This window comes from Ictalurus punctatus, chromosome 14, assembly GCF_001660625.3.
Source record: "Ictalurus punctatus breed USDA103 chromosome 14, Coco_2.0, whole genome shotgun sequence".
In the NCBI taxonomy this organism is placed as follows: domain Eukaryota; kingdom Metazoa; phylum Chordata; class Actinopteri; order Siluriformes; family Ictaluridae; genus Ictalurus; species Ictalurus punctatus.
In genome coordinates, this window is record NC_030429.2 from 1880634 (window position 1) to 1904106 (window position 23473).

General features: G+C 43.9%; 1 protein-coding gene across 3 annotated transcripts; it reads left to right on the forward strand.

Moving 5' to 3' along the window:
• Positions 1–497: 497 nt before the first annotated feature.
• arid2 (AT rich interactive domain 2 (ARID, RFX-like)) lies at positions 498–23340 on the forward strand. 3 transcript variants are annotated; one of them, XM_017485014.3, is made up of 22 exons: positions 498–516; positions 2525–2710; positions 2831–2924; positions 3709–3806; positions 9854–9987; positions 10182–10400; positions 10487–10554; positions 10651–10720; positions 11545–11795; positions 11967–12063; positions 12270–12479; positions 12783–12947; positions 13371–13446; positions 13903–14037; positions 14162–14364; positions 14451–16948; positions 19160–19323; positions 19557–19695; positions 19835–19914; positions 21259–21385; positions 21492–21583; positions 21700–23340. In XM_017485014.3, the coding sequence occupies exons 2-22, from the start codon at positions 2616–2618 to the stop codon at positions 21809–21811; spliced, it is 5127 nt and encodes a 1708-aa protein (XP_017340503.1). In that variant the 5' UTR covers positions 498–516; positions 2525–2615; the 3' UTR covers positions 21812–23340. The 3 variants fall into 3 exon arrangements, with proteins under 3 accessions (XP_017340503.1, XP_017340502.1, XP_047015944.1); XM_017485013.3 differs by lacking the exon at positions 498–516 and adding an exon at positions 670–1268; XM_047159988.2 differs by lacking the exon at positions 498–516 and having other exon boundaries at positions 1815–2710.
• The last annotated feature ends 133 nt before the right edge of the window (positions 23341–23473 follow it).

Here is a 23473-nt window from a genome sequence, read left to right on the forward strand (position 1 = left end):
ATGAACAGGAATGAGAACAGTTCAACACATTTACACCTGAACTGCTGTCCCTCGTAAGACGTCTCAGCGTTTTCTTAGGAACATTTATTCTATACGTTCTTAACAAAGAAAAAATGTAATGCTCTTGCAATGTCTTATTTCCCACACACATGCAGTCGCTGTCCCTTTTCCCCTCTGTAATAAGCTCTTATGAGCACTAAGCTGTGGTATTAGCATGCTAGCTGAGGGCGGAGTGAAAGTGCTAAGGGGCGTGTCTATAAGTTGACTGACAGAAGGCGCATGCAAACACAAACACGCTTTCCGGACCGGAATACGGTTTTTCAAGCGGGTTTCCTCATCCATGTAATACTTTTGTCCTGAGACCATGGCTTAAACCATTATTATTTAAAAAACTTTCTACATGTTATTTGTATTAGTAAGAAACAAAACAAATTTCTATTGCACTTTTAAACCCGATGGTTGTCTAGTGTTGGACCAGTTTACTGACTCTCTAGCGACCTCTACATGAAAGAAAAGGTCAGTTCTTTTTGTAAATACAACCAGGAGATATCACACATTCACTCCCACTCCTGTCATTAAGTACCGAGTACTCAAACTGTTAAACATGTGGATGATGTAAATACAGTGGATTAAAATGAAAATGTCTTCAGGTTCTACACTTGTATGAATGAATGTGTGTGTGTGTGTGTGAGAGAGAGAGAGGTGTTAAACCAGGCTGCTGATGTTGTTCCCTGATTCCGGGACAAGTTACCAGACGACTAGCTAGTTAATAAATATTTTTGAAGCTAGAGGACACTTGACAAAATTTGCTAATATATAGCAAGGCATTCAGGTAACCAGTCGGCAGGTGTTTCAGAAATACACTCGTCTTAACTAGAGCTATCAGTTAGCCTAGCTTAGCTTAGTTTCATACACGGGTCAGATTTAGGTTAAATAACCCAGAGACGCCCCACGGCTTGTGTTTACATCCCAAATCTCCGGTTCCGCTCACCCCCTGGCTGCACCCCGAGTACACGGTGTCATAAATAATGATTATTAAATTGTATTGTTTTCGGTTTATGACGTAGAAGGTGACCGTTAAAACTGTTATTTTTCAAATTAAGGTCGCGTGAGAGTGGGTGCTAAGCTAATGAACCAGCGCGCGCGCGGGCGGCAGCTAACCCGAGTTCGCCATGTCGCCGCGGATCAGCGACCAGGCGGCGTTTCGTCGACGTAACGTTTGACAAACGTCGTCTCGTGACAATTCCGCCGCATAAAGTTGTTTCCGAGTGAGTACCGAGTAACGTCGGTGTGACAAAATGGGGTCTTTTGATGTTGCTCTCCGCCATTTTGTGACAGCGCTCACAGGGGTACGAGCGTGTAATGGTTGAAACAGTAGTAACCCCGGCTAGAGGATAACACATCCGCCTGGGGTTAGGGAGCAGGAACAAATTCACATTTAATCTCAAACAGACACCGCGCTCTTCTCTGCTCTTCCCTTCTCTTCTCTTCCCTTCTCTTCTCTTCTCTCTTTTCTTCTCTTCAGGGAAGAAATGTTATCATTTCTAAATGATTAGTAACGGTTAGCCATCGCGCGCGAGGTTTTATAGAGTCTGAAAATATACAAGTAGACAAGTGTATAACAATTAATACTGAAAATACTGACTTATCCCATCATTAAAACATCGGAAAATATAACCGAGCATTGGAACATCGGCAGATATAATCCGATATAATAGAATAATAATAGAATAGAAATAGAATTGGAATAAATATGGAATAATAGAAATAGAATTGGAACATAAATAAAAAAAATATATAATCGAGCATACCAGAAAGTTCTAAATCAGTTCAAGTTGAGTATGATTAGGTGTTTATTTTATTTCAATGGAAATTCATAGAGGATAAGGCCATCATATTCCTGAGTTTATGTGTGTGTGTGTGTAATGTTATCGTGTTATCACTTTGTTCCGTTTTAACGGATCTCCGAAGTTTAAAGACGAGCCCTGAGAGAGAGAGAGAGAGAGAGAGAGAGAGAGAGAGAGAGAGAGAGAGAGAGAGAGGAAAAACAGAAGCTCCTCTATTGTTCAGATAAAGCGCGGTTGGACGGAGCTGCAGTGCGCCGTGCTACCTGTAGAAGGCGCTGAAGTGCGGCCGAGGCTTTTCTCCCCGCGGCCTCACGGCTCTTTTTGTCTGAGAGTGGCTGCTGCTTCACACACTGAGCGTGTGTGTATATGTGAGCGTGCGCGCGCGCGCGAGTGAGCGAGCAATTCGCGCACACACACTCACACACACTGTCAGATCCACTCCAAACCCGAACACGGCCGTTTGAAATCGATCGTCTTTGGACCATGACGGTTTTAGTGCGCCGTTAGACCCGGTTGTTTGGGTGAACTTGGGATCGGGCTCGGTTTTTTTCTCCCCCTGTTTGTTAGCCGTGTGTATGTTGTGTGTGTGTGTATGTGTGTGTGTGTAACAGACCTTATTAGCGAGCTGGCGCTCTTCTCTCCATCTGCCATTTCTTTAACTTTTTTAAAACACTCAGCGTGGCGAGGCACCGCGCGCTGCCGGAGAATGGGCTCCCCGGTGTCTTAGGCAGCCAGAGAGCGTGGTTCGGGCCGATTCTGCGGATCGACATGATGGCAAATTCGACGGGGAAAAATGTACCCGAGCAGCGGAGGAAAGGACTAGCTTTCCTGGACGAGCTGCGGCAATTTCACCAAAGCAGAGGGTGAGCGAGATTCTTCAATATAATATATAACTTTAAACCGCGCTCGTGCGCGCGAGTCGGTCGGTTTGGAGGCTCGTGCAGGCTTTACCGTGCTCACCGGACTGTTTTATTTCTCCGCAGATCGCCGTTTAAGAAGGTCCCGGTGGTCGGGGGAAAGGAGCTGGACCTGAGCGCTCTGTATGTCAGAGTCGTCTCTTTAGGCGGCTTCGCGAAGGTGAGTGGCGTCCCGATTATAACAAAAAGTAACCGCCAGTCCTCACTTTACCGGCACGCGCCGGAAAACCCGAGCTCCAGGCTGAAATTGTGCACTTTGTGTGTGTGTTGTTTGCGCGATCACGGCCTCGCTCGGCCGGCAGTGTGCTAGCAGGGCTCCTTCTCTGTGTGTGAGAAGAGAGAAGCTATGAATCGAGTCCGGACGTTAGCGGCTCTAGCAGAGAGAGTGTGTGAGTGTGTGTGAGAGTGAGAGTGTGTGAGTGCAGTTTGAAGAGCGGCTCGAACTGAGCGGCACGTTTTAGCCCCGAGTTTCGTCCATCACCGAGCCGCGGGGCTTCACCGCGCCGTTCTGCCCGCTCTCCTGTCGAGGAAGTTGGGCAAATTCGCCATAGCTGGCTGGGGCTTGGTGGCTAAGGGCTGAAATGTAGGCCTCACACAGGCCTGTGGACGGAATACTGGGAAATAACTCGCAAAATGTAGCCGCCGCCGTCTCTCAGCTGGACCGGGGCTGCTGTGCTCGGGAACCGGGAGCCCTCGGTGCTCCCAGGACTCACGAGGAGGTTTTAAAAGGATAAATAAAAGTAGCGTTAGCCGGGAATGCTAACAAGGGGTTAGCAAGCTACCTGATTCAGACTGCTGGTTACCGGCTATCGAGCAAACACACACAACAAAGTCGCCCAAATCTACAGAGTAACCAACTTCTTTTAAACCATAATCATACATGGAGTTAACTGTGTGTGTGTTTGTGTGTGTGTGTTTTTTTTTCTTTCCTTTTTAACTCTCAGGTCTCGGATAAAAATCAGTGGTCGGAACTTGGAGAAGAGTTTAATTTTCCCAGGAGTTGCTCTAACGCTGCTTTTGTTCTGAAGCAGTACTATCTGCGGTAAGTTTCCTCCTCATCCAGCTCTCTCTCGCTCTCTCACACACTCACACACACACACACGCGGCTGTGTTTACATCCTTCAGCGACTTTACCGGCGACTGTGTGATCGCCCTGCTCAAGGAGCCACAACACACACCACTTACTTTACACTCCATTTATGCTGTACACTACACTTACTATACATTACACTACATTTATACACTACACTTACTATACATTACACTACATTTATACACTACACTTACTATACATTACACTACATTTATACACTACACTTACTATACATTACACTACATTTATACACTACACTTACTATACATTACACTACATTTATACACTACACTTACTATACATTACACTACATTTATACACTACACTTACTTTGCACTACATTTATACACTACATTTATACACTACACTTACTTTGCACTACATTTATACACTACATTTAAACACTACACTTACTTTGCACTATACTTACTGTACACTACATTTATACACTACATTTATACATTACACTACATTTATACACTACACTTACTTTGCACTACATTTATACACTACATTTAAACACTACACTTACTTTGCACTATACTTACTGTACACTACATTTATACACTACATTTATACACTACACTTACTATACATTACACTACATTTATACACTACACTTACTTTGCACTACATTTATACACTACATTTAAACACTACACTTACTTTGCACTATACTTACTGTACACTACATTTATACACTACACTTACTTTATACTATACTTACTGTACACTACATTTATACACTACACTTACACACTACTTACTGTACACTACATTTATATACTATACTTACTGTACACTACATTTATACACTACACTTACACACTACTTACTGTACACTACATTTATATACTATACTTACTGTACACTACATTTATACACTACACTTACACACTACACTTACTGTACCCTACATTTATATACTATACTTACTGTACACTACATTTATACACTACACTTACTGTACACTACATTTATATACTATACTTACTGTACACTACATTTATACACTACATTTATACACTACACTTACTTTACACTATATTTACTGTACACTGCACTACATTTATACACTACATTTATACACTACACTTACTTTACACTACTTACTGTACACTACATTTATACACTACATTTATATACTACACTTACTTTATACTATACTTACTGTACACTACATTTATACACTACACTTACTTTACACTATACTTACTGTACACTACACTACATTTATACACTACACTGTGCTTACTGTACACTACACTACATTTATACACTACACTTACTTTACACTATACTTACTGTACACCACATTTATGCACTACATTTATACACTACACTTACTGTACACTACATTTATACACTACACTTACTGTACACTACATTTATACACTACACTACATTTACAATCTACACTACATTTAAACACTACACTTACTTTACACTGTACTTACTTTACACTACATTTATACACTACATTTATACACTACACTACATTTACACTCTACACTACATTTATACACTATACTTTACACTACATTTACACTCTACACTACATTTAAACACTACACTTACTTTACACTATACTTACTTTACACTACATTTACACTCTACACTACATTTATACACTATACTTTACACTACATTTACACCACACTACATTTAAACACTATACTTACTTTACACTATACAATACATTTACACACTACACTTTGCTCTACATTTACACTACACTTACACACTACGTTACATTTACACACTACATTTACACTCTACACTTACACTATACTTTACACTAATTACACGTACACTTTACACTACACTTACTTTACACTACATTTGCACTACATATGCACTGCACTACATATACACTACACTACATTTGCACTACATTTACACTACATATGCACTGCACTACATATACACTACACTACATTTACACTACATATGCACTGCACTACATATACACTACACTACATTTGCACTACATTTACACTACATATGCACTGCACTACATATGCACTGCACTACATATACACTACACTACATTTGCACTACATTTACACTACATATGCACTGCACTACATATGCACTGCACTACATATGCACTACACTACATTTGCACTGCACTACATTTACACTACATTTGCACTGCACTCCATTTCCACTACACCCCATTTACACTACAAATGCACTACACATATACACTACATTTACACTACATTTGCACTGCACTACATTTGCACTGCACTACATTTGCACTACATTTGCACTGCACTACATTTGCACTACATTTGCACTACATTTGCACTGCACTACATTTGCACTACATTTGCACTACATTTGCACTGCACTACATTTGCACTGCACTACATTTGCACTACATTTGCACTACATTTGCACTACATTTGCACTGCACTACATTTGCACTACATTTGCACTGCACTACATTTGCACTACATTTGCACTGCACTACATATGCACTACGTTTGCACTGCATTTGCTTTACACTACATTTGCACTGCACTACATATGCACTACATTTGCACTACACTTGCACTACATTTATACTACACTACATTTGCACTACACTTCACTCTATTTGCACTACACTACATATGCACAACGTTTGCACTACACTACATATGCACTACACTACATATGCACTGCGTTTGCACTGCAATTGCATTACATTTACACTACACTACATTTACACTACACTTACATTACTCTTACAATGCACTACACAACAGTTGCATTGTTACTGCACTACACTGGCATTACCACAACACTGGTGTTACTCCTACACTGACGTTACTCCTACACTACACAACACTGGCATTACTACAACACTACACTGGCGTTACTCCTACACTACACAACACTGGCATTACTACAACATTGGCGTTACTCCTACACTACACTGGCGTTATTCCGACACTACATTGCGCCGGCGTCACTCCGACTCACTCTTGTTTTCTTTTTGCTGTACAGTAATATATCCCCCAGTACTGATTTTATCTCGTCCACATGTGCATGAAACGCTGAGCTTTGAGATTTTGCACTGAAAGATGAATTTAAGTCCTGATCCGTCGTACTGTCTGAGGCATCATTTATGGTGCAAAAATAGACATTTACCCGAAATTCTTTGTATAAACATCCAGAGTGATGCTGACGCTCCAGTCCTGCAGCGTCACCTGTTGACTGTATGAACATTACTCGAGTTCCGTTTCGCAAGTTTTGTGGAGAAGTTTCCCGTGTAGTGTGTGTGTGTGTGTGTGTGTAGTGTGATAGAAATAAAACACAAACAAACATGACTGGCTTTTTGCCATTGTCAGGCTGTTGCTGCATCAAACACTCCAGTTGAGTGAGTTACAGACGAGGTGAGACGCGAGGGTTGAAAGTGTGCAGGGAGGTCTGGTGGGGTAGAGAGTGTAGTATAATTACTCTTCAGTACACAACACGCCGCATCTCTCTGCCCTGTACTCGTCTTCCACTCGTGTGACTCCTTCGTGAACATATTGGTAAAAACGGGGGAAAGGGGAACTCGATGGCTTATGCGAAATAAACATGGAAAGGCAGCGGATATTCCATCTTATCCACCGCATGTTGTGAAGCGCTGCAGCGATCGCTATCGGAGTGTGGATTTATCTTTAATCGGGTCGAACCAGAGCGCACCGGCGCACCGTCGTCGTCTTGTTTTCCGTTTATGGATTGATCTGAATATGGTTCAGAATAGTTTGGTTCGAATTAGGAGCAGAAAGCGGTGAATACAGACTCGGAGGAAATTGAACACTATTTAGCGGACCTGTGTGAAACTTGGAGTTGGTCCACCTGTGTCTTACCATGCAAATAAAAAAAACAAAAAACGTTTTGTAATGCTAGCTGGACTTAAAGCTGCATTGTTTATGTATTTGATGTATTTGCATCTCATCAGTCTTGTGTTTACTTTGTTTCAAGCACAAGATATTGATGGATATTTTTTCCCCTCTTTCTTCTTGTGCAGTTTTCTTTCAGCTGCGTTTAGAGATGCACGTGGTCTTAAGAAACCATCCTGCTTGGGTTTTTTTTTTTTTTTTTTTTTTTTTTTTTTTTTGTGAATTTGATGTGTCTGTGGGGTTCCTTACGATGGCTTGGGTTGGGGCTCGGAAAGGGGTTATAACACAATAACTGGATACGTAGGTGTAAGTTCCTTATAGAGGACACACACACACTGCTTGGGTGTTTATTAGAGGATTTATCTGCCTTGTTCAATAGCGCACGCACATCTGGCAGAAACGGAACAGGTGAGTGTTTCAGAAGAGCTTAAAGATCTTAATTTGTAAAGATGTGCTGTTTTTTCAGAGAGGAGTCTGATTTTCATCATCACATGCTGTAATAAAGGGCAGAACCCCACACACACCCACACACACACACACACACCCCATGGCCATGCCGTCTGATTCCAGCAGGGGGTGGTGTGTAATTTTTTTTTTTTTTTTTTCCCCCCATTATTAACTGTTGATTTTAAGGTTGAACGTTTGAAAGACTGTGTCTGGTAAACGGCGTTATATTCCGAGAGGAAGTTGGATCGATCCGGTCATTTGAAGCCGGTACACGGCTCTCGGGCGTGGCGGGAGAAACACGGTGTCGGTGTAGAGCTTAAATTCTCTCAGGTATGTTGCTTAACTAAACAAACGGCATGTTCCAGGAATGATGGGATTTGCATACGCTGCTTTCACTAGGGCCGTGGGTGCGTGACCTGCTCGCATGTTAGTTAGGATGAGATGCCGTCGAGACTGGGTTTGGGAAGGGAAAGGGTTTGTCTCGTCTTGTGAAGGAAATGCAAGAGAAGTGTACGGATTGAATTTTGAGGGCTGGTGATTGTGTGTGAATTGCAGTGTTTAGTCAGTGTATGCGGGATTACTGTGTATACGAGGGGAAATCTCATTCAGGAGACTGCCTCAGTGAGTCACACTCTCTCTCTCTCTCACACACACACACGGTGTTATTTTGTGCGTTCGTAGGTGTACTAGTCCCATAACACTGATGTAAAATTTGCATGACCGTCTCATTGACGGACGTTTTTCGTCGCGTATAATTGTTTACTGATTTTCTGCTGCTTGAAGGGTGTAAAGAAGTACAGAGCGTGCTATCAGCGTGAACGATCCAAGTGTTTATAGCGTGACCCAAGCCTGAACTCGATGATGATGATGATGATGATGATGATGATGATGATGGTGATGTAATGTGCACTTGTCCTACTCTTCAGGAATTCCTTCGGCAGTCTGGTTGCTCTTAACACGGAGCGCCGCTGCCAGAGTCAAATGAGGTAAAGAATTCAGATCAGGTGGAGCCTAAGCCCTAACCCTCCACGTGACCTAACGAGTTTTGCTATGAAAGAAAGCTGTGTTGGAGTTGAAATGGCGCACGTGTATAAGGAGATACTCCAGAGAGCTGCAGAGATGAGAAAAGAGAAAAGAAGCAGGAAAAAAAAAACGGAGGGGGAGGGAACGGCACGTGAATGCAGGCGGATGATTGATGGTTTGTACGAATCTCCCTGAACAATCTAGCGGCACTGGCAGGTGTTGCCGAGAAGCGCGCTCCAAGTAAACCACATGTTTGAACCATCTGCTGATCATGTGAAAGGGCTCGATGCAAATGCGCGAGCCTCGCTCTCCCATTCAGCGCCTAAAGGAAAGCCTCGTCCGTTCCCCTTCGCGTGCGTTTTCAAACACGAGGCGTGAAGAGTGTATTAGCCTGCCTTAAGAGCTGAGGGCTACGGGGCTTTTCTGAATGACAGACCGCTGGCAGGGATACTCTGTTTCTCGCTCGCTCGCTCGCTCACACACACACACACACACGCACGCGCGCGCACACACACACGCAGCCTAACTGTACTTGTGCATCTAATAACCAGCACCTCTACGGCGCATGGTGGTTCTCGCCGTACACAGCAGAGCAAATTGTTCACTTTTGAAGCCTCCTAGATAACGTTTTCTGTTTCATTTCAGCTATTTAGAGAAGTATGAGAAGGTCCATCACTTCGGAGAAGATGACGACGAGGTGCAACCCGGAAACCCCAAACCGTCGCTTCCGATCGGTGCAATACCTTGCTCCTACAACTATCAGCAACACACTGTCTCAGGTACAACGCCTTCCTCCTCATGTCCCAGAAGGTGGACGTCATGAGTCAGTTCAGATCTTCAAGACTCCTGTTCTTGTGTTCTGTTAGGAGCTGCTCTGCTTTGTTACGACCATCATTACTGATTTTACACTGAAGTGTTTTATTGTTTTGTTTTTTTTTTGCTCAAGTGTGTCTGTGTGACTTTTGATTGACAGACTATCTCCGCCAAAGCTACGGGCTGTCGACGGATTTTGTCCCTCCGTGTGACTACAACAAACTGGTGCTGTCCCTGCTGTCGGGGCTTCCTAACGAGGTGGACTTCGCCGTCAACGTGTGCATGCTGATGTCCAACGAGAGCAAGCACACCATGCAGCTGGAGAAGGAGCCCAAACTCGTCACGCTGCTGCTGGCACACGCCGGAGTCTTCGATGACTGTACGATCTCTTTTACGGCTACGTTTAACCCGAACCTTTTCCTCGTATACGGTGTGTAGTAAAGCGTTCTGTTTGGTGTGTCTCAGCATTAGGTAGCTTTTCTGCTGTATTCGGCATGGACTGGAGGGAGAAAACGTCCCGAGACTTCGCCAAGGTCAGAACGAAACGGCTGTATCAAATATAAACGCGTAATCCGTGTTTATTTAAACCGGACGAATAATCTGGATCTGTTTTAAATCTGTGTTCGTAGTTTTGGAAAGATATCGTTGAAGACAATGAAGTAAAAGATCTCATCTCTGACAAGAGCTGCACACCACAAGGTGGGTGGACATGCACTCGCTCATTCACTTTTTTCCCTTCAGTTTGTCTGTTGTGGCGACGGCGCGATCGTCGGCATGGTTTCGCTCTCCGTTTCAGTTTATTTAAGGCGCAGTGAACAGGCGTAAACCGCTGAATCCTTTAACAGACAGATCTTAAGAGCGTGACTTGGTGAAAGTGACTGTCATTATGAATGATCTAATACTCTAATGTAATACGTTTTGTGAAAACAAGTCGTTTCATTTTGTCAACCTTAATTAAATAATATGGAAAAATATAATGTGAAAAAAAAAAAAAAAGAAAGCGAGTATAAATTAGGACAAATAATCTGGTGGATTTTAGCGCTCACTTATTATTTATCGTTATTATTCTTATCATTGTTGTTATTGTTGTCGTCATCGTTGTTGTTGTTGTTGTTGTTGTTGTTATTATTATTATTATTATTATTATTATTATTATTATTATTACTTTTATAAATTATTGAAAATTTTTATTTGATATAGAAGTGAGTCAGAATAATTTCCACTTCAGTTTTACGACCTTTTCCTCCGATTGCTCGTTTCGTGCTCCGAGATGTCCGTGCGCGTGACCTTTTTATGGAGTTGTGTGGGCGTGGCCACGCGTACACGAGGCGTGTCCAGAACGCACTCGGTGCCTTACAGGTGCAGTTTGTGGTTCAGACGATTTTAGTTTGGTTTGCGCAGACATTTTTACTATAAGATCGATAAATGGTAAAATCACGTCTGTTTCTCGAGGAAAGATTAGGAGCTCGGAGTCCGTGGGTTTAACCCAGAAAGGGGCTTTTCTGTTGTTTTCTTGTCTCCAGATGGCACGGGGCAGAGTGCCGTGCAGACCTCGCTGTTTCACCCACAGCGGAACATGGGCACGTCTGACGTGGAGGCTCAGCGCGTGCTGCAAGTAGCCGTCATCCTGAGGAACCTGTCCTTCGAGGAGACCAACGTCAAGCAGCTGGCGGTGAACCGCACGTGTCTGCGCTTCCTCCTTCTCTGCGCACACTGCACGTTCATCTCGCTGCGGCAGCTGGGCCTCGACACCCTGGCCAACGTAGCAGGAGAGGTCGGTTTCCACCCCATCACGTCCTCTTTTATCGCGAAACCGCTCTCGTCTCGGCGCAGACCGAGCAGTTTTTATTTCTCCGCAGGTCTCGGCGTGATGTAGCAGTGTTTATAGTTTGGTTTTACAGAGTAAGCGCTGTACTCGAGTTAAAACGTGTTTTCTCGTTTACAGCTTCAGCTGGATCCAGTGGACTTCCGAACGACACACCTAATGTTCCACACCATTACAAAGTGTCTGATGTCAAGGGACCGGTTTCTAAAAATGAGAGGTAAGACCAAAGCCAGAAGAAAAAAAAAAAAAAGCTAAAAGAGTGCGTGTGTGAAAACAAAATATCACATACTGTAGCTTTAAGTCATTATTTATCTTCTCACATCCACCACAATATTATTATCATCATGCTGTCATTGGTGTTCTCTCTCTCTCTCTCTCTCCTTCCCCTCTCTCTGTCTCTCTGTTTCTTGATTTTTTTTGTAGCCATGGAGATCATGGGCAACCTAAGCAAGGCAGAGGATAACGGTGTTCTGATCTGTGAGTATGTGGACCAGGAGTCGTACCGGGAGGTGATCACCCTGCTCACCCTGCCAGACATCATGCTGGTTATCTCTGCCCTGGAGGTGCTTTATCAGTTGACGGAACTCGGAGAGATCACCTGCTCCAAAATTGCCTCAGTGGACAGGAGCATAGGTATCGCACCTACAAAAGCTCATCCTCTACTGAGGCGTCGATTGTGCTGTCTTCTCTTTTAGTATTAAAATACTTTAAAATAGTCGCATACCTTCTTAAGGGACATGCCGTGGTTCACAAACCAAAAGCGTGGAGAAGTGAACAAGTCAACAGTAATAGACGTGTTGTTGTGTTAGACTTTCTCGAATGCAGTTATAAATTACAGATCGGTGAAATATCACGTGCATCTAGTTTCATTATTGATTCCAAACTATAATCTTCTAAATTGCTGGTTGTGTGTTTTTGTTTTTTATTTTTATAAAGATCTCCTGGTGCGTCTAGTGTCGGTCGATTTGCACACGTTCGGACCTGAAGCTCTGACGGCTATTAAACTGATCGAGCACCAGAGCGCAAACAGCCAGGTGGCGGAGGTACGGCCGCAGCTCGTAGAGAACGTACCTACTCCGGTGCAAGGCGCACCTGTGACAGGTAAGAGCTTTCGTTTCTTCTGATAGTCTCGTATATTTGAGGATTTCTTTAATAAGGCGTAAACCAAGGTTTTGAAAACGACATTCAGGTTAAACAAGGGGTATTTTAGTTCATTATTCTTCTGTTTTGGAGAAGTAGGTTGTTTATGGAGCTCAGGTTCTGCCTGATCAGTGTTTCAGAGCACACACATCTTTCTTTCTACTCGGATAGGAAGTAATTTACAGCAGTGGTAAACCTGTTGTGTTTTTATATAAAAATAGAGAGAGAGAGCTCTATATCTCATGGCTCAGCACTGCCCTCTAACGTTCACAACAAACATTACACTTCTCTGCTTTAGAATGTGCGTTTGAACGATAGTGGTCGTCTTTATCCTGTTGATGTTCTCATGCTAAATATGACTTTTTATCTCCTCTGGTTTCATAGTGACAAGAGTTCCTGTCCAGACCAACCCTCCACCTGGCATCGTAGAGATAGATGGAGAAAAGTTTGCTGCTCAGTGGTAAATCCTAATTATTATTATTTTTTCTTTGATAGTTTTCTTAAGGTAACAGTTTAAAAGTGCGAGTAAAAACACACTGCTCTACACAGTCATGCTCCTCAGTGAAGTCGAGTGTTTATCGAACCCAATCCTCCTGACTCACAACAGGCCTCGTTTTTCAAATTTATCCTGACTCGTGCGACACCGGGATCGAGCAAAGAGTGGACTGAAATAGTTTTGACACACTTTGTGTTTGGATGCAGTTAGATTGGATTTGGTTATCTGTCTAAGTGGGGTATTGTTTTGTGTGCACCTGCACACCCATGGTTGGGTGTGAGAGATTAAAGGGAAAACCGCTGGCTCGGAGACAATCAAGAGTTAACCGCTAGATCACGCTTTAAAAATTCCCAATGAGCTACCACTTTTTATGTATTACATTGTGTATTACACTCTCTCTCTCTCTCTCACTCTCACTAGGCTGAGCGCTCATTACGAGGCGCACGCAGAAGGCTCCGTTTCTCGTTCGGAGATGTACTCGGACTACCTGGCAGCCTGCGGCAAGCTGTCACGTGGCGGTGTTCTCACATCCAATGGTTTTTACAAATGCTTAAGGTGCGCGCGTGCGTCTTTCTCTTAACGTAACAGAAAACGTCTATGATGACAGAGAATGTCTATGTGGTGAAATCATTTTTGATGCTTCATGCACGTGGGCTCGAATTCCTTTTGTTTCTAACAGGACGGTATTCCCGAATCATACGATAAAACGCGCGGAAGAGTCTAAAGTAAACACTCAAGCTCAGATCCATGTAGTTGGTGTGAGGAAGAGGGCAATTCCTCTACCCATTCAACTGTATTACCAGCAGCAGCAGCAGCAGTCCTGCCCTGTACCAGGGCCCAAACACGAAGCCTCCTTAGAGCCTCCACATCACACCCAATCAGGTAGGCCACTGGGCTGCTTGTTGCCTTTTTGGGTTACATTGTTTATTTCTTTGTACTAACGTCCGTCTTTGCGTATATTTTGCTAGCGTTGCCGCCTGGTGTGGGTGGGCAGTTTGTCCGGGCACCAGCACCAAGCCTTACTGCCAACCAGGCAGCACCACCGGTTGCCTTCAACATTCATGGAGCACCACAGCCCCATCCTCATGTTCCCATCGCTCCAGTGCCAGCTCACGCTGCTCCACAAGTTCCACCACCACCACCTTCCTCCCCGGCAGCTCCGCCGATGCTTCCACGGCCTAACGACATCCTAAAGACAGCCATGATCCAGAGCTCCATCCCCACAGCGCCCACTGCTCCCCCTGCCTCCAACCATAATAATATTCCCCCTGCAGTCTCTCTACCCCAAGCCCTCCTTCCACATACTCCAGTAACGCTGATACAGAAGGCACTACCACAGGGACACATACTCACTGGAAGAGTACAGGCAGCGTGCCCTCCCTTGGAGCAGCAGCGGCTTCCGGTCCCACAGAGCCAGCAAGCTGCCTCTTCACAGGATACCGTGGTATTGGCCAACCCTCCTCAGTACTCGAACACTCCTTGTACGCCATTGGTGGCAGAAGGGCAGGTGTTCACTGTAGCAGGTGTACAGAGTGCCCAAGGACCACGTGTGACTTTCCAGAACATTGCCCCAAAACCTGCCCTGCAGGCACAGCATCCACTACACCACCAGCCACACCATCACCACCAACAGCAGCAGCAGCAGCAGCAACAACAGAGCTTGGTTATTGTCAGCCCTAATCCACAGCCCAATCCTGCCTTTGCCCCAGCCATCCACCACATTGTGTTGGCCAACCCCTCAACCATGCAAAATGCCCAGACTATCCAACTTTCCGGGCAACCTGCCACCTCTCCTCAACCAGCCTCTTCCCCTGGTCAGCTCGGCTCTTGCCCCAGTCCGCAGATGCTGTCTCCATCTTCGAATCCCGGCCAGGGCCCTCCTCCCACTGTCAGCCAGATGCTGTCTGTCAAGCGGCAGCAGCAGTTACAGATCCACACATCACCACCTCCTCCTCCGCCACCACCACCACCCCCTCCTCCAACCGCTCCCATGGCTCCACCCATGGCCCCCGCCCAGACTACCTCCACAGAATCTAGCTTGATCAAACAATTGCTGCTTCCAAAGCGTGGCCCTACAACGCCAGGAGGTAAGCTTATTCTCCCAGCACCGCAAGTCCCTCCTCCTTCCGCCAGCACCAGGGCACCTAGCCCACAGGTAGTTTACCAGGTAACCAATAGTAGCCAGGGAACTCCGCAAACACCGCAGCTGAATGTACAGCTGATGCAAAGCCCGCTGCAAGGTGCGGGAGCTGTACAGACTGTGCCCATCTCAATCCTACCAGGGCAGATCCTTTCCACCTCCAACCCTGCCACCATCTTACCTAGTAACCAGGTCACCTTCACGGTAGTGCCAAACTCTAGTTTCCCCAATGCTGCTGTTAACAGCCAGGGGACGCCGTCTTCACTGGTTCCACAGACTGGTCTGACCATCAACGCGTCACCCCCCACGCTTGGTTTCCAACTGACCCCGTCCGTACCACCACCGGTGTCTGCCTGCACAACACCTGTGCCACCTTTTCGAGGTGACAAAATCATCTGCCAAAAGGAGGAGGAAGCCAAGGACGCCACAGGACTTCACGTCCATGAGAGAAAGATTGAGGTGATGGAAAACTCCTTGGTAACTGAAGTCTCCACCAAAGCCAGCAACGGGCAGCCTATGGAGGTTGATGGACCTGGGGCCAAGCTGCTCAACGGTAGGAAGTTTGACTCAAGTCTACCTCCATACCACTCAGGGAACAGCCAGCCAGAGGCTCTGCAGGGCACACAGGCACTCAATGGCCCCACCGTGCAGGGCAACGATGGCACGGCCAAACCGACATCGGGAGGCCCGCCCTCTGAATTCAGAAAGCCCCTCGTAAACGGGGTATGTGACTTTGAAAGAGGGGACACAAGTGGTACCCATCCAAGCAAAAACATTCCAAATCATAAAGCTTCCAAACATATGGGCAATGGGGAGGTGCTGCTTCCTCAGCAAGTACATGAGACTTTTACTGACTCGCTGTCACCCCAGCAGAGCACTGCCAAAGCAGAGCAGCTGGAACGCCTGGCCAACGGGCCAAAAAGCTCGGGTCACAGTGCTGAGATTTCCAATGGCCCCTCAGCCCAGAGCTTGGACACGACAGGCTTGAGGCAACAGCACCCACCTCGCAACCACATCTCTCCGCTACCTGCAGCTACACCTACCACCCAGAATCCCCCCGGAGCAGACCTGGCCACCAATGGCACATCTGAGAGCAGGCCCCTAAAGAGACCAGCAGAAGATGGGGAGCGGGGTGCTTCAGGAATTCCCAACAAGGTGGGAGTGCGGATAGTCACCATCAGCGACCCCAACAACGCTGGCAGCAGTGCCACGATGGTGGCAGTCCCGGCAGGTGTCGACCCAAGCACAGTAGCAAAAGTAGCAATAGAAAATGTAGCGCAGCAGAGACCCAGTGTGCCTGCTACGCTTCCTGAAACTACCACTCGGGTAAGACTTCTTCTACGCTTCTAGAATACGTTTGCCTGGGGCTAGATAGCGGCGTAGTCCTCGTTCCGTTTGAACCGCATTACAGAGAAAAATTTGATCGGGGTAAAACTTTGGATTATCCATACTTAATGGAGGTTAAAAAAAGAAGAAGAAATTTGCATATGATATTTTCATACGAGTTACAACGCATATTAAAGGAAAAATAGGCAAAGTGCTAAGACCTATAAACAACTCTGCTAATTTCATTAAAACGCCATTTTTTAAAGTAATTTTTTCTTTAGTTAGAACATTTTGTAAGGCGCTTATTTCCAACGCTCGGTCAATTACGTACACATCCACAAGAACAATGTAAAGATTACAAGGTAAACTAATCAACAAATTTATGATCCAGTAATTACGATTAAAAACAATAAAAAATCATTGATTAAATTTAATCGATCTTATATTCTGACATAGCCAACACATGGTGAATCTGACCTCACCACGGTTGTAGAGTGTGGTTATTCGTGGAGTTAACACAAATCTTGCTGTCCATTTGAACCAATCTGGCTGTTCCTCTTTGTCCTCTCATCAACGAGCCGTTTCCGATCCGGTCCGGTCCGGCAGAACTGGGTTGTTTTTTGCTTTTTGCACCATTCTGTGTAAACTCAGTGAAGGGTAAAGAAGCTTTAATAATAATAATAATAATAATAATAATAAATAATAATCTAACAGTTTTCATTTGTAAACTTTTGTCAAAGTTAGTAAAAGTAAAAATGAGTAAAACTTGAGAACTGAGGTATAATCTCACGCTAAGTAGTAGAATAAGCAGAAGCTTAGAAAGTGAGAAACGAATATATTAACCATATATTTATTTACCCAAATAAATACCCCCTACACAACCTGCCAGTGATGTCTGCCAGGTTGTTTCCTTGACGATCAGGCACATCAGGCTACCGTGATAACGGGCCATAAACCAGTCAAAGTAACACTAATATTGCCGTATGGGAATGATTGACGCTCTACATTATTTTATTATTAACAGGACTTTTAAACAGCTTGATGAAAGGCCGGTGTGGATCTTTGGCCTCCTTAGTTTAATTGATGAGTTTGTGTTTGCTCACTTACTTTATTTTTCATATTCCTTCATTAATCCCAAGAATAGAATATAAAATGAGTGATTTTCACAGACATTGTTCTTGGTCTTCTCAGTCCCTGACCTCGTGACCCCAGCACGAAGAGGCGGAGTTTCGATCGAGACTCCGAAGCTCTTCTATAAACGACTCCGGATAAGGGCGTCGATTTTAAACTCGATGGTATATTCCGTATATGTTTAAAAGTGCAGTAATCCACGCGCTTAATCTGATTTTGAAGTCGATCGAGTCGAGGTTTAGGTGCTCAGGAGCACGAGGGGGATGCGAACGTTTTTGACGAATACCAAATTTCTCGTCCGAACGATTTCCGAATAAATCTCTTTGTATCCATCTTTTTTTTTTTAATGTTTTTTTTTTTTAATGTTTTTTTTTTTTTTAATTGAGTTTTTCAAAATAATCAGCATAAACAGTAATGAATAAATGGAGCGGTAACAGTGTACAATGTTTAGGGGAGAAAAGATAAAAATAAAAAGTGAAGAGAACAGGAAAAACAGCAGTGTGGTCAAATTCAGAATTACACTATCATCATGTGAGCACAGACAGCTGATCACACACACTGTTCCCAAAAATCAGCAACCAGAAAGCGTTCCCAGAGACAACCAAAGACCGTTCAAACTTATAACGCCGCTCCACCCTACGAATGGCTTCCATCACTAGTAAGATTCCAGATCCGGAGTTTTGATCAAGGTGGCGTATCGTGTTAAAGAATCTTCTAGTATTACAGTAGGAGTGGTGGTGTTTTATAAACTCTGTCTGGTCTGATTCTGTGATGTCCGTAATTACACGCTCGAGACGTTTAGCCAGAACCTTTACGTCTACATTTCTTTGTATCCGTCTTAATAATCGAGGCCCAGTGTCTGCAGTTTATTCGTGGTGGAACCTACGCATATGTTTTCTGTTAATTAACTAGAACGTGCTTGAATACTTACTGGTCGGGTTTCGTGAGCCGGAACGTTTTCTCTTTGTTCCCACTGGGCTTTGGGGAAAAGTCGGAAGATGGACGCGGTACTGTGACATGTTTGAAATGTAAACGCTGGCGTTCATTTGATTCAGAACCCTTCCCTTTTTCTCTGTGTAGCAGCCCGTGTCGGCACAGTCTCCACCCCCGGTGGTTCCGACCGCGCAGGGAGCCGGTCAGAGTCCGGTTCCTCCAGGCGACGGGCCTCAGGCCGCAGCGCTCCCTCTGGAACAGACGCGCAAACCCGGACAGAACTTCAAGTGTCTTTGGCAGGCCTGTAAAAGGTAGGGATCTCCCTCCTACCGCTGATCGGTTTTGGGTTTTTGGTTCATTCATGTGCAGTAGAGCATTACTGTGGTCTCTTTCAGACCCCATCCACAGCACACGAGAGTGACTGAATGGTTCAATGATGGTCACTGGTTGTAATTATCACTGAATATTTGTGGGATTTAGTCCCGTCCAAATCTGTCGTGTTAAATCAGCAGTGAACTACACATCATTATGGGTAATCTTCCAGGTGGTTCGAGACGCCGTCGCAGGTGTTCTACCATGCGGCTACGCGACACGGCAATAAAGAGGTTTATCCCGGCCAGTGCTTGTGGGAAGGCTGCGAACCTTTTACCCGCCAGAGACTCTCTTTCATTACACATCTACAGGTCAGACCTCGATGAGTTTGCTGAACCTCACTGCCTTATTATTATTATTATTATTATTATTATTATTATAGTTTGAGAAGTTTTATTATTGACCCGGGAACGAAGGGAGGTGCTATAACACCCAATGCGTCTTCCCCAGGACAAGCACTGCTCTAGAGAAGCCCTTCTAGCTGGACTCAAGCTGGAGGAAACGCAAGGCAGCAATTCCAACACTTCCAAGTGAGTAGTAACCCTTAACTTTGAGTCGAGCCGAGAACACGTCCGTGTGTCGTCTTGACATCGTGCAAAACATCTAAATTAGAGCTGCAACAACTAATCAATAAAATCGATAATAATCGATTATGAAAATTGTCAACGAATCTCATTATCGATTAGTTGGTCTGCGGGCGGTGTGTTTACGTTACTTCTTCTCTGAAAACACGCTTCGGAGAGTAAATACTAAACTTTTGTCCCAAATGACTACACTTACACTATGCACCTTATACTCTACCGTCTAGTGCAGTGATTCTGCCGACTCCTAGTGGTCAGTGGTGTAATTGCAGGGGGTCCATGGGAAGGTTTTAATGTTTAAATAATCTATTATTTATACATTATACATATTTTTATATATATATATATATATTTTTTTTTTTTTTTTGTTAAATGTATGAAAATATATTCAAGTGAGATGTTTTAAAATGAATCAATTTGGTTATTCACGTGCATTCACAAATATCACGTTAGCTGAGCTGACGATCGTTCCTTGATGGATTTTATTTTAAATTTATTTACAAATCAAATGATAATTTGCAAAAACTTATGAGTGGTAGACAAGTTCAGGTGTCGCATTGATGGGAAAAATAAACAAAATATAATTCAGTCAAATTAAATGTCACACCAACAATAAAATGTAATTGAACCTGGTATCTGAACCAATCCCTGGGGAATGACGGGTTCTTCCACTCAGCCAGGGATTTCTGGGACTGTAGTTTAATTCAGTGCTTTTTGTGCATCCATAAAAATAATACAGAAATACTACATATATATATATATATATATATATATATATATATATATATATATATATATATATATATATATATATATATATATATATATATATATATATATATATTAAAAATAGTATTTGTGTATTACTTTTGATAGATGCACAAAAAGCACTGAATTAAACTACAGTCCTAAATGAATGTATATTCTGGTGTGTGTGTGTGTGTGTGTGTATATTGGGTTCTTTTCAGTCTTATATAATTGGACAAACAGTTGTGTGAGGTTTTAGTCTGAAGTTTATATTTTTAATACTCAGTTTGTGGATCTTATTATAAATAAATGAAAAAAATGTTACTGACCATTTGCTCCGCCCCCGCCATCCGATTAATCGATTAATAAATAAATAAACATCGGCCAACTAATCGATTATGAAAATAATCGTTAGTTGGAGCCCCACTCTAAATACAATACTGAAGGCAAGTGGTGACTAGATCTTCAGCATTTATAACACGACAACGGATTCCCTTTGATGTGTGTGTGTGTGTGTGTGTGTGTGTGTGTGTGTGTGTGTGTTAGGTCTCCCCCACCGGCAGGCAGCAGCCCGGCTCCTCCCAGGCCACAGAAAGCTATAGTGAATCACCCGAGCGCGGCTCTCATGGCCCTGCGCCGGGGCTCCCGCAACCTGGTGTTCAGGGACTTCACCGTGAGTAACCTCCGTCATCTCCTCTTCCCTGTAGAGATTCTTCTTTATCGATCGTTTCGGTGTTTCTGGTCTGCCGGATTCGAAGTTCTCATGTTCTCTTTCTCAGGATGATAAAGAGGGACCACTGACCAAACACATTCGATTAACTGCTGCCTTAACGTTAAAGAACATTGCCAAGTATTCAGACCGTGGACAAAAGTAAGTGAAAACTGTGTGTTAAAAGGTTTTCCGAAATTGCCGATTGACGTCGGATGATAGATGGTAAAGGTCATGAATCGGCATGCTTAATGCTGTGTGTGTGTGTGTGTGTGTAGATTGGTGAAGCGGCATGAGAATCACCTCTCGGTGCTGGCGCTCAGCAATATGGAGGTCTCCACCACGCTCGCAAAATGCCTTTACGAACTCACGCGCACACTGCAGGCTTGAGCCCAGCTGAACCCCAAAAAAACATTTGAACAGGAAACGGATCTTATTGTCCTCGTACCTGGTGCGTGAGATACCGGCGTCGGCAATGCCTGCCCCCCTCCCCCTCTCTCTCTCTCTCACTCCCTCTCTCCCCGTTCATCGTTTTCTCCCTCCATTCCGTTCTCCGTGCGTTGGGATTTGTGCATCATCATCTTCACCTTATTCAAAAAAAGAAAAAAAAACTGCCACGGGTCTTCCACCAGCCACACAGAAACCAGCGCACACGCAACACTTTTCCAAACAAGCCACCTTCTCCTCTTCTAGCCCCGAACAAAGCTGCCTCTCCACTCTCAACCAAACGAGCACATTCTCCTCGGTCCTGAGCGAACCGCCCGTAGCGGACGAAGGGGTTAGGGTGGGGTGGTTGGGGGGGGGTATTTTTTTGGAGAGTGGGTGGGCTCAGTAGATGCAGGGGCAGCAGAGGTGTGGCTAGATGGATTGTTTTTGTTTGTTTGTTTGTTTGTTTGTTTTTTCTTTAGAAGTTGATAGCTTTGGTTTTCTTACTTGAGCCGATTATATTTTCACTTATTTATTATTGAAATAAATACCAATATTAAATGAGAAAAAAAAAAAACACCTTGTAAATATTTGTGAATAAATATAAAGTTAAAAAAAAAAATCTTTCATGCCGCTGCAGCCACTGGAGAGTTCACTCTGTGGAGAAGCGTTATCTCGGTAGGTTCAGAGTTTTTTTGGGGGTGGGGGTGGGGGGATGACTTGTACGGTGAGATGTGATTCAGCAGTGGATGAATGTACTTAAGAACTTGTAAATATTCTACAAAGGTACTGATGCTGTAAAGTTTAGGGAGGGGGATGGGGAACAGGTTTGTTTTCTTTGTGGAACTGTGACTCTTTTTTTTTCTCTTGTTTTTCTCCCCCCCTCACACATTTTTGTACTATTATAACTTGTAGAACTCATTTTGCTGGCTGAAAGAGTATGGAATAATATATCTTGTTATTTTGTAGAAGAGTGCAAAAAAACAAACAAAAAAAAGCAACCCCCCCCCCCACAAATATTGAAGGTATTTCCCTCCTCCACGTCTCCACTATAAGCGTCACCGTACAGGCCGTCTCTGCCCGTACTCGATTCTTTTTGTATTTGTAAATTGGTTTAAATACATCATGGCGTTTTTATACAGGTTTTCTCCTGTGTTCTTTGCTTTCTTGTGTGTATACACCCCCCCCCCTCCCCTTTTTTCTATCTTAATATAGTGTGGAATTTTATTGTACTATTTTTTTCATTCTTAATACCATGCCACATTCCGGCTCCCTGCTTCCCGTCCCGTCCCCTCGAGTGTGTCGTGTAACATTTATAAACTGCCTGTTGTGTTAGCATCCGAGCGGGGTGTCCCCCCCCCCCCAACTTCACCATTTCTGCCGTGTCAGTAGGGTGTGTGATTATATATACATATACCTAACAGTCTGTTCTAGGTTGGCTTACTTTACTGGGTGACTGTTTATAGTTTTTAAATAAAAGACTGAACATTTTTGCTATTGTTTGAGACGAGGGTTTCTTTTTGTAACGGGTTTTGTATTTCTGTGTCCTCCCCCAATGCTCAATTTTTTTTTAAATTTTTTTTTTTTGGGGCCTGTTGAGAAATAAAATCTAAAGTTTTACATGAC